Raw genomic sequence first — 12,224 nt, 5'->3', positions numbered from 1 at the left:
ACTTACTTTGGTGTAAGCCTGCTTCACAGAAAAGCTTTACACTGAAGTAAGTCACTTATACTGAGAGCAAGTCATCTGAAATCAGGGCAGGCGTACAGTGCAGTAAGCCTCTTACACAAAGACCAAATATTTTGGAATCTGGCCCAAATGTACAGTAGCCAAAATGTTTGCGACGTGCACTCTATTCACTAATCCCCGAGAGCAGTTGATATATTGAAGGTGAACTTTTGCAAGTATCACAACAACCATAGTTATTTTATATCTCCTCAGCTCTGTTGTATTCCTTTCTTTGTGCTGTTCTTCATCTCCCTCCCCTCTTTTTTCTCACCTCCCCTTTCCCCACTTCAACAGGACTTGTTAACCAGACTAGATTGCTTTAAAAAAGTTTGTTCTTTATAGCAAGAACTTGTTTTACACTGATGTAAGGAGATTCTTGGTATCCATGTTGAAAACACATAATTAAGGGTTATAATCGAACAGCCGATCATAATTTTTTTGTAGTGCGTGAAGCTTTATGCATTCCATGACTACTGGCTATAAAAACGCACACAAAATGCTATATGTTTTGTCAGCTTTGAAAGCTGTAAAGCACTTAGGAAGCACTGTCAAAAAGACACCCACCTTCCGTGCCTCTCAACTGTCAAGATTTTTGCCTCATATATGGCCTGTTCCTCATAAAATTTGTGGTTTTCTAAAAATCACTGAGGGTTGAATGCAGCAAATAATGGTAAACATTTGAGTTTCAGACTTCAATATCCATCAGAAAATGCAGGCAAACGCAAAAACTGTTATTCTAGCAAATTTGTAAGTTTAAAACAGGAAGTCAGGGTCTTGTTACTGGCATAAACAACAGGTAAAAAGAAACTGTCGCAGTCTTTTGCTGATCAGTACTAGCAGATTTGACTGCCTAGTGCAAGGTTTGACCTTAACTAGTTAAGCAGGTGGGGGACTTAACAATTAAGATCAGGTCCCATGTTACAGTAGCACGTAACTGATTTGTCTTTTTCCAGATATTACAGCATAATCACCCTGCTCCATGCAATACAAACATTTTATAGTGATGTTATTGTAAGCATTCTACAGTTCAAGTAGATTAAACAACTGGATGCTCCTTTAAATGTTATTTAAAATTCTCATGGAGTTCATAACTAAGGATGTTGAATTCATTCTTCGGAAATGCTAAATAAGGTCATATAAAAAGAAAAGTAATGACTGCTTACTTCCAGCAACTCATCTCCACTGTTAAGTTTTCCACTACGTCCTACAGGGCCTTCTGGTAATACGGAGCGAATGTAGTGATGGCCATCTTTGGCTTCCAGGCTTATGCCTAAACCACTGCTTTCAGTAAATTTAGTCACGTCAGCCACCTACATTACAGAATGCATAAAACATTTAACAAATAGTTGTAATTCAGAACACACCACAATCTATAATATCTAAAAACTTTCTAGATTGCAGTTTTACAAGCAGTGACAAAGGGACTATAATAAACAGACCAATACAAAAAGGTCCGTTTTGCTAAATGGTTGCTTTAGTAACATAAGATGCAGATTTTGCAATACATTTGCTGTGTAGCAATCTAAAGGATAACCACTTGCATCTTCATGCTGATTTATGTATTTTCTTAACTTGTACACCATACTAACACCACTTATCCTCAAACTTCTGTCATATTTACCTTAGAGGTACTAAAGTATCTAGCTACTCTCATGTTCAAATGGATGTATCCATGCATTACACACCCACCTCAGTGAAAGAGAAAGTACAGTTTTCTACCTCCCATAAATGTAGATGTTCGAGTGCTAATATAGCTGCAGTCATAACAGATGGGTTCTCCTGCCATCAGGCGGGTCCTCGGTCGGCCGAATTCCAAAGTCTAGGTCCGGCGTCAGCTGTCGTCGCTTCTTCCCTGACGTCAGTGCGACAGGGGTATAAAAGAACCAGCCGACGCCATTTTCTTCAGTCTTTCTTGCCCCAGATGTCAGGTGCCCCCAGAAGGAAGGCAATACATAAAATAAATGTAATAATGCAATGCAATATAATCAAAAAACAGTAGTTGCAAGCAAATACACCATAAAAGAATACCCCTAGAGGGGAAGGTGGGAGGGAAACTTTTAGTTATGTACTCACCATAACTTCAGATGTTTGGGATCCATCTCGCCTACATTCTGAATGATGGGTTCGGAGCCGATCCCTCGGCCCCGACTCGGCACGCTTATGCCAAAGAGCGAAGTCTCTTATTGGCTGAGCTTATTATATCCCAGGATGCACCACTACCATTCCCCCAGATCTAGTTTGTCCGCATACATGCACACATGCATACCCTGCTTATATAACATCGTCAGATGAAACAAGATAAAAACAGTAGAGCTCAAAACCGCTCAATCTCTTCTGATCTGCAAGGCAGGGGAAGGAGGGTGGGTAGGAATGAAGAGATGGATCCCAAACATCTGAAGTTATGGTGAGTACATAACTAAAAGATGTTATGTGATCCTATCTCGCCTACATTCTGAATGATGGGACAGCGTCCCTAGCACCTGAATCCTGGGTGGCTCACTGGAAAACACTCCTGAGTACCGTGGAACCAAATGAAGCTCGTCCTTTAGAGGCCACATCCAATTTGTAGTGGGAAATGAAAGTGTGCGGATTGGACCAAGTAGCCGCAGCACAAATTTCCGAAATAGCGAGCTTGGAATGAAAAGCTATAGAAGTAGCCATAGCTCTGGTAGAATGAGCTTTGATAGATGATGCAAGTTGCTTATTTGAAGAAGAATAGGCCTGAGTTATGCAATCTCTGATCCATTTTGAGATTGTAGCTTTTGTGATGGTTTGGCCCAATTTATTATCTGAGAAGGACACAAACAACTGGTCTGACTTACGGGTTGCTGAGTCCTGTCTAAATAGAAGCGTAATTGCCTGTGAACATCCAATTTATGGAGAGTGTATTCTGCTTCATTAGAGAATTTTGGAAAGAAAACTGGTAGTTCTAGAGATTGTTGAAGACAGAAACTAGAGCAGACCTTCGACAAAGGATGGATTAGGCCTAAGAGATACTCTATCTTTGTGGAAAATCAGATATGGTGGTTCAATAGACAGGGCTTGAAGCTCTGAGACTCTTCTTGCAAGTAATAGCCACTAAGAATGCCGCTTTCCATGACAGATATTTTAATTCGCATGTAGCAGCCGGTTCAAAAGGGGATGTTAATGCGAAGCACTAAATCAAGATCCCACGGAGGTGCAGGATGAAAAGTGGTGGTCTTAACAGACTCGCACCTTTAATGAATGTTTTGCATAGCCTGCTGCTCATCAAAGGAGGATCCGTGGATTCATGGAATTTAGAGATAGCAGCTAGTTGAACTTTAATAGTTGAGACAGAAGATCCCTGATTAAATAGGGATGTTAAGAATTTCAAAACCTCTGGGACCGGAGCAGTGATAGGGTCTAAGCCCTTGAGTTGAGCCCAGATAGCAAACCTCTTCCACTTACTGAGGTACAATTTGTTAGTGGTGGGTTTGTGGGTCAAGACAAAATGTGAACAACTTCCGGGTCTAGTGTGTGTCTTCTAACTAAGGTCGGAAGTGGAGGAGCCAAGCTGTCAATTTCAGAGATTGAAGGACTGATGCCAATGTCCCGACTGATGGATTAGCAAATCCGGGATCAGGTCTAAGGTCCACGGATCGTCCACTGCATGCTTTTTAGGTAAGGAAACCATATCTGACGAGGCCAGTATGGGGCAATCAGAATCATTGAAGACCTTAGCTGAGAAGCTTTTGAATGACTTTGGGAAGGAGTGGAATTGGAGGAAAGCATAAAGCAACCCTGTTGGCCAGGGTTGTGCTAGAGCATCCATGGCGGTACATCGTGATGTGGAATCAAGGAGAAGAACCGTTGGCACTTGGTGTTTTGTGGGGTCGCAAATAGGTCGCAGCACGGCGCCCCCATCTCTTGAAAACCTGGGCTGCTACTGTGCGGTTTAGAGACCATTCGTGAGGAGAGAGAATTGTCCTGCTTAATTTGTCCGCCAATACATTTGACTTTCCGGGATGTGGGTAGCTACCAAGAAGCGGTTGGTAGCTACAGCCCATTCCCACACTCTCATGGCCTCTCTGCAAAGGGGATACGATCTGGTCCCTCCTTGTTTGTTCAGATACCAAACCACCGACATGTTGTCTGTGTGGATGGCGATGATGCCCTGAGGAAGGAACCTGTGTAAGGCCTGTAGGGATAGAAGTACAGCCCTCATCTCCAACACGTTGATGTGGAGAAGAGCTTCGTCCGGAAGCCAGGAGCCCTGAACTAGCCTGCCCAGACAATGCCCCCCCCACCCTATCTGGGAGGCATCTGTCGTCAGGGTAACCACTGGAGAGGGGAGAACAAAGGGTTTTCCCTGATCCAAGTTGGATGTCTGCAGCCACCAGCGCAGGTCCCTTTGCATGTTTCCGTAATCATGATGTGATGATTGAGGGAAGATCTTGAAAGGACCATTGAGTTGATAAGAGCCACTGAAGAATCCTCATGTGTAACCTTGCTAGAGGAACTAAAAGTACCGTGGCAGACATTGAGCCTAGAACCTGTAGGACCATCCTGGCTGGGGCTTTGGATCTCGAGATCAGAGCTTGAACTTGGCCCTGTAAGGTTCGGATCCTTTCGGCAGGAAGAAAGACACGCATCAATCTTGAGTCTATCTCTGCTCCTATAAACTTTATGCGCTGAGAGGGCAGCAAGACAGACTTTGACCAATTGAATGTAATCCCAGGGAAACACCCAGGAGATGGTGGCTTTGAGGTTGTCCATAAGTAGATGCCTGGTGGTGGCAGTCAGGAGCCAGTCGTCGAGATAGGGAAACACTTGGAATCCAAGGCTCCTCAGGTGAGCCGTCACTACTGCCAAACACTTGGTGAACACCCTGGGGCTGTGGTGAGACCAAAGGGCAGAGCACAAAATTGGTAATGACTGGCTCCCAGGCTGAAGCGCAGATACCTTCTGGACGCCTGATGTATCGGTATGTGATAATAGGCGCCTTGTGGTCTATGTAGCACATCCATACATCCTGCTCCAACAACCGGCGAATGGATTGCAACGTGTCCATTCGGGATTTGGATTTCGTACGGATAGGTTCAGTCTGCTGAGATCCAATAATGGTCTCCGCTCCGCTGTTTATTTTGGCACTAAAAAGAACCTGGAGTAAATACCTCATCCGATTTGGTCAGAGGGGACCGGTTGATGACTCCTTTTGTAGCAGCTTTGAAGCTTCTGCGGCTGCTATTTCCCTTTGACTGGGTGGTGGGTCCGGGATTCTCTTGGACGGAGGGGTGAGCATTTGAATGGGATGGTGTAACCTCCGGCATTATCCAAGCACCCATCTGTCCTGAGTGATTGACTCCCAGGCTTTTAGGTGCTTGGCAAACGACACCCGACTGGCTCCGAGCAGCACAGCCGGGCAATCCCTCATGTCGTGGGAGGCTGAAGAGCCACGAAAGGACTCGCGGTCTCCAGAATTGCGGGGCCCTCTGCCGCCTCTGGGACGGTCTCCCTGAAAAATTTCCCGCCCTCTGCCTCTGGACGGGAATCTTCCTGCTGTTGGGAGAAAAACTTGCGAGATTTTCGAACCACATTTTCCCCCTCCTTTGGCCTTGGGGTAAGGCCGAAGGGAGTGGAATAACGGCCCCTACGGCAGATAACGTTTTCCCTCTTGCTCACAGCGGTAAGGGTGTCTTTCACCTTGGGTCCAAACAACGAGGACCCATCAAAGGGAGCGTCGGCTAAGGAAGACTTGAAGGCCTCCGAACTGACACAAGCGGAGCCAGGCCTGTCACGAGAGCCACGCCTGTGCCTGCCGCTCTACCCGCCTTCGGCCGCATAGGATATGAGCCTCATGGACGAGTTAGCAATTGACGTAAGGATAGCCAACTGAGAGCTAACGGACTGGGCTAGCTGCTCAGGTAGGTTACCCGAGAGGAGTCTGACAACTCCTTGACCAAATCCCTCTGAAGCCTGGTAAAATGTGCCAAATAATTCAGAGACCTTAAGGTAAAGGCCGCTGAAGTCAGGGTGCGCTTCCGCACTATCCATACTCCTAGACTCCTTATTAGGAGGATGGATGGACGTTGAAGCCTCTGCCACGCCCTGCTGTGTAGCAGATGCCACCACCATGGCATCTACAGCCACGCCTTTAGTAAGGAACTCTCCTTCGGGGAGCAGATAAGAATTTGTTTGGACGAGAAGGGACTGGTTCCACAGTATCCAGGTGTTCCCACGCCTTGACAAACTAAATCCAGAAGCTCGTCAAGGGCGGAGATACCCAGGAGGCGGAGGGCTGAGCCCCAAAGGCCTTGAGGAGCACTGATTCGTCCGCAGAGGGGGTTTGGACATCCAGCCTCGTTGTTTGAGGATCTCTAAGATGTCTGCAAAGGAGACATCATCCGAGGACCACTTAGGGGACCCCTCTGCATCATCCATATCCGTGTCCGATGTGATAGACTCGGGAGTCCACGTGCTTCCTCTTGCACGATCTCTTCCTTGGGGTTCCTCTGGAGATGACTCAAGAACCCTCAGGAAGAGGGGAACCCCACTGGGGGTAACCTCAGGCCTCGGGGCTCCGCTGGCTACGGACAGGGAACTGCCAAAGACCCAGTCTCCACGCCCAGGAAGGTGCTGGTAAAACCGGAGAGATGGCCAAGAGGATTTGGCCAAGGCACTCCTCATGGCTCTGAAAGCCGGACCTCCAGAATCCTGGGAGCGCCCAGTCTCCGGGCCATGATAGTAGACGGAAGTCCCGAGTCAAGCACCGAGGGAGGCTCGAACCGAAAGCATCGGTCCCAAACATCACCCTCGGGTCCAGCCGAAGAAGTCCAGCGTACCAAACTCGGACCCGAGGCCCGGGTTGGAGTAAGGGTCGGAGCCGACCCTGAGATCTCCACCGGCTCCAAGAGCACCTGCTCCACGGAGCCAAGCAGTCGGAGGAGGAATAGCAATGGGGTGGTCATGGCCGGCTCCGAAGCCAACTGGGTCGGAGCCGAAACAAATTTTTGGAAGACTGGGGACTGGAAAAGTCTTTGGAGCACCCTGTCTATATCAGAATCCGACATTCTCAAGACCGAGAGGAAACAGAACGGGTTCGAAGACCTCTCCCTCGGCCCCAAGGGACTAGGGGACCGGCTCGAGGCGACTCGATGAGAATCGGCGCCGAAACGACACACCAGATTCCATCGGTGCCGAGGTAGACTTCGCGCCGAGGAGGAAGTGTCTGAGCGACTTGTCGGCTCCGAGCAGTGGAGCCCGAAGGTGACCCACCTCTCGATGCCCCAGCCATCGGCTCCGGCCCGAGGAGTCGATACTGGAGGCATCGAGGCAGACCGTTCGACCTCGGCTCCAAGTCTTTGGAGCCGAAGGAGGCCTGCCTAGGTCTCTTGGCAGTCGGATCCCACGGACTGGTCGGAGCCGAAGCCCTTTCCTTTTTGGCAGGAGTCGGGGCGGAAGACAAGGCTTCTTCAAAAGAAGGTTTAATCAACCCTTTAAGAATTAATTTATTTTTCCTCTCCTGGAGGACCCTAGAGGAAAAAGCGTGACATACGCTGCATGACTCCTGCAAGTGCTTTGCCCCTAAACAATAAACACAAAGTAGATGGTCATCAGTAACAGACATCTTAAAAGCACATTTAGTACATTTTTAAAGCCCAAGGCCTAGGGCTTGAGACATGATGTTAAACAATTTCTGACAGGAAATTTAACAACTGTAGAATCGCTTATGACAAAAACCGAGTCTTACAGAAACAGTGTAAAAACACAACCTTGGGTGTAATAACCGGGAACTTTAAAACACTAAAAAGTTCAGTTATACAGTTTGACCGAAAAGGCCCTGGATTGAAAGGGGGGCGAAACAAACTCTACCCAATCACCCACAAGAAATTCCACTACTCAATCGTACACAACAGGCAGCAATAGGCAGCAATAGCCGTTAAAACGGCTTTTGTGAAATACAAGCACAAAAACTGACAGAAAAAGTAGTTAATAAAAGCTACTCAGCCCAGCCAGCTCGAGACCACGTCCTTGCAGTTAAGCGGCAAACGAGATCTGGGGGAATGGTAGTGGTGCATCCTGGGATATAATAAGCTCAGCCAATAAGAGACTTCGCTCTTTGGCATAAGCGTGCCGAGTCGGAGCCGAGGGATCGGCTCCGAACCCATCATTCAGAATGTAGGCGAGATAGGATCACATAACATCCTGGACTGCAGCTGTATTAGCACTCGAACATCTACATTTATGGTAGGTACAAAACTGTACTATGTTCATCGTGCATACAGCTGCAGTCATAACAGATGGGTAGAATCCCAAAGCTAAGAAAGGGGTGGTAGGCACTAGGTGGAGCTAGGAGGAGCCAAAATGCCCTGCAATACTGCAGTGGCAAAGCCTGCTCTAGACTTGGAGTATAATGGTAGGTTGTAGTGCTTAGAGAATGTATGCACAGAACTCCAAGTGACTGCTTCTAAAATATCCTTGGTAGGAACTCCTCTGAGGAAGGCTGCAGAGGTGGCTGTGGCCCTGGTGGAATGAGTTCTAATGCCTGTAGGTACAGTTTTGCCATGAAAGGAATAGCAAAAGCGTATGCAGTGGGCTATCCATTTTGAGATTGTCTGCTTGGATATTGACTTTCCTTGAGCTCCTACCGCATAGGCCACAAAAAGCTGTTCTGATTTTCTGAAAGGCTTTGTTCTGTCCATATAATAACGCAGTTGTCTGTGGATGTCCAAGGAATGCAGTAATCCCTCCCCTTTGTTTTGAGGATTAGAATAAAAAGTAGGTAAATGTATGGCCTGATTTAAAGCTACCCTGGATACCACTTTAGGCATAAAGGACGGGTTGGTACGTAATGAAACTCTGTGCTGATGGAAGATGATGAAAGGCTGGACAGCCATAAGAGCCTGTAGTTCTGAAACTCTACGAGCTGAAGTGATAGCCAGAAGGAAAGCTGTTTTCCAGGACAATTATTATAAATCTGATGAAGCAGCTGGTTCAAAAGGGGGCAAAGTCAGTTTTTCCAGAATGAAATTAAGATCCCAAGCAGGTATTGGTTGTTTTCTTGGAGGTCTTAAATTCTTAGCCCCTCTGAGGAACTGTCTTAATAGAGGGTGAGAGAATAAAGGTGGATCAGTGTTGTATTCTGCAGAGATGGCTGAGGCATGGATTTTGATGGAGGAGAACGAAAGTCCACTGCTTAGCAGTTCGGCCAAATATTGTAGTATTTGAGGTAAATTCAGTTTTCCAGGGCACTGGCCCTTTTTCTCATTCCAAACACAAAAATGTTTCCATTTTGCAGAGTAAGCTTTTCTAGTTGATGGCCTTCTGGCCTCCAAAATGACATCCTGCACCTCCTTGGAGAGCAGGGCCTGCTGTGATGCTAAGGAATCTTCCATGCGGCTAGACTGAATGTCTTCAGTTGACTGTGAAGAGTTTTGAAGCTGTGCTGAGTCAGAAGAAGAGACATTAGAGGCAGGGTCCATGGTGGGGAATGCGTCAGGCTCCTTAGTAGTGGGTACCAGTGTTGCCTTGGCCAGTCCGGAGCAATGAGGATCATCTTTGGTCTGTCTGCTCTGGTCTTCAATAGGACTTTGGGCAGCAGAGGAAGAGGTGGGAAGGCATAAACTGTCATTGATGTCCAACTGAAAGAGAGAGCGTCCACTCTCCAGGCCTTTGGATGGAAGATCCTTGAGCAGAATTTTGTTAATTGATGATTTTTGTGGGAGGCAAAGAGATCTATGTCTGGCCTTCTGGATGCAACTTCCATTCGTGTGGATCTGTCATATTCCTGCTTAGGTTGTCTGCCAGCGTGTTTTCCTTGCGTGGCAAGTACTGTGCTTGTAGCTCCATTTGTTAAGTCCATGGCCATGTTCCAAAGTGACATGGCCAGTCTGCATAGGGGATAAGAATGTGTTCCTCCCTGCTTGTTTATGTACCACATAACTGTGGTGTTGTCTGTTCTTATCAATAGCTGACCTGGTTGTAGAAGATCCTTGAAGGCTGTAATAGCATTTATCACTGCTAGCATTTCTTTTTGATTGATGTGAAGGTGCTTTTCTTTTTGGGACCATTTGCCCTGAATGCACCGGTCTGTCATGTGCGCCCCCCAGGCGTAGTCCGAGGCGTCTGTTGTGATGACTTGATTTGCTTGAGGCTTGCTGAATGGAAGACCCGTGTTTGTTTGGCATGTTTGATCCCACCACAGAAATTCCTTTTGCAGACATGGAATTAGTGGTATCATTGTTTCCAAACTGTGGCTGTGTTGAAACCATATGTTTTTTAGGTACCATTGTAGTTTTCTCATATGCAGCTTTGCACATGGGATTAGTAAGATGCAAGATGCCATGAATCCCAGAGCCTGCAGGATTTTCCTTGCAGTCAGCCTGGTGCAATTTGCCAGTGTTCTGAAATATTGAATTAGTTGCCCCTGCTTCTCTGGCGTGAGGTAGGCCATCTGGGTGTTTGTGTCCAAATTGGCACCCAAGAAAATTATCTTCCGAGAGGGTATTAGTCTTGATTTCTCTTTGTTGACTGCGTATCCTAGAGAGTTTAATAACATTATTACATAAGCCAGATGTTTCAGAAGAATGTGTTTGCTGTCCGCTTGGATCAGGCAGTCGTCCAAATAAGTGTAGGTACCTCTTTATTAGCTTTCATGTTTATAAGGTCTGAAATTTGCTTTTGTGCCTCTGCCCTTTGATTGTGTGGCAGGTTTGGCATGCCTTTCATTTTTGGAAGGGTATGAAAATGGAATTTGTAGCCTCTGTTTATAATGTTCAGGATCCATTTGTCCTTTGTGACAATATGCCAATTTTTTGAGAATAGTGCCAGCTTTCCTCCTAAGGGTGCTGCCATTTGAGACCTGGTTGGCATGCAAAGGGGAAAGTCATTGGTTTTGCTTTCTGAAAGATTGCGAGTTGTCCTCACCACCTCTTTGTGTAGGAGCTTGCCATTGTCTGCCTCTGTACGAGCCTTGTGTTTGTCCTCTGCCCCTCTGGCGCCTGTATCGGCCTCCTTGGGGTCTGTCTGTGGCAGGAAAGGACCAGTTTTTGGAAGGCCAATTTCTACTAAAACGTGGGGGTTGAACCTGCATAAATTCTTTCACAGTTTGCATTGATTTAGCCTTTTCCTCCATTTTCCGTAATGCTTCCTCAGCATTTGCCCCAAATAGTACATCCTTTTGAAGAGGGGAGTCTAGTAATTTAGCTTTGACATGATCAGGCAAGGCTTGTTCCTTGAGCCAAGCATGCCTACGTATGACTGAGCCTGTAACAGCAGCTCTACATGAGGCCTCTAGAGCATCAAAACCACATTGTAAGGTATGTTTACCCACTTGTTCTGCATTATGCATCAAATCCTGCAACTCCTTCATGTCTGGCTGTTCAGGTTGTGACATTTTACTTTTTAATTGATAACAGAAACTGTTGGTATTTTAGCATATGAAACTGACAGTTTAAGGCCCTCATGGATAGGGTAGCCGAGGTATATACCTTTTTTCCCCACCTTTCTAAGGATCTGGAATCCCTCTCGGAAGGCAATGGGTTTTTGGCAATGGAAACCTTAACTCCCTTGGGCCCCTGTGAGATGGTTTCTAGGTCAGCAGCATGGCTTTTGTATAGAAATTGGTGTGAGTCAGGAACCCTGTAGTACCTGTCAGGCTTAACTGGAGCTGGAGGGAGAGAGTCCGGGTTAAGGCAGGCCTCCGAGTAAACATCATCCAGGATGTCCAGGACAGGAGGTATAGCCAGAGGCCTGTGCTGGGGTAACAAAAGAAATTCCCTGAGTCTTTTCTTGAAATCTGAATAATCCTGGCCTTCCCAGTGGAAGTGTTCCCTTAAGGTATGCAGAGTTTCACCAAATGAGTAATCCTCAGGGGGGGATACAGAAGGAATAGATTCCTCTGCATCAGAGTCTTCAAAAGGATAGTAAGACTGTTCCTGATAATCAGAGTGCTCTGAAACAATGGAGCCCTGATCAGAGGAGGGGGAATCTTCCTCCACTCTGGGTCTTTTGTCCGGAGGTGGCTGAGAACCTCTGATTAGAGTAATTAAATCCTCAGCCATTTTAAGCATCTGTTTCTTAGGCATGGGGCCTGGAGATGGGCCCTGTGTAGCTGGTCTCTTAGGGTGCATGGCAGCTTTAGACTTGGTGAAAGCCTTGATGGAGAAAGAAGAGGAAGGTCTGAAGACACCTTGAGTGGAGGTGGA

At 46.7% G+C, this 12,224-nt stretch overlaps 1 protein-coding gene across 8 annotated transcripts in view; it reads right to left on the bottom strand.

Annotated features, from left to right (window-relative positions):
• The window catches only part of MPDZ (multiple PDZ domain crumbs cell polarity complex component), a 3,829,210-nt gene that overhangs the window by 2,628,054 nt on the left and 1,188,932 nt on the right, over positions 1–12,224 (bottom strand). For all 8 annotated transcript variants that reach the window (XM_044061234.1, XM_044061239.1, XM_044061240.1 and 5 more), the window contains exon 14: positions 1,221–1,367. In XM_044061234.1, the coding sequence (XP_043917169.1) occupies positions 1,221–1,367 (147 nt within the window). The remainder of the gene's footprint in view (positions 1–1,220; positions 1,368–12,224) is intronic.

Source organism: Protopterus annectens, chromosome 2.part0 (assembly GCF_019279795.1).
Source record: "Protopterus annectens isolate FY-2018-M chromosome 2.part0, PAN1.0, whole genome shotgun sequence".
Taxonomy (NCBI): domain Eukaryota; kingdom Metazoa; phylum Chordata; order Ceratodontiformes; family Protopteridae; genus Protopterus; species Protopterus annectens.
This window is presented reverse-complemented; position numbering and strand designations above follow the sequence as displayed.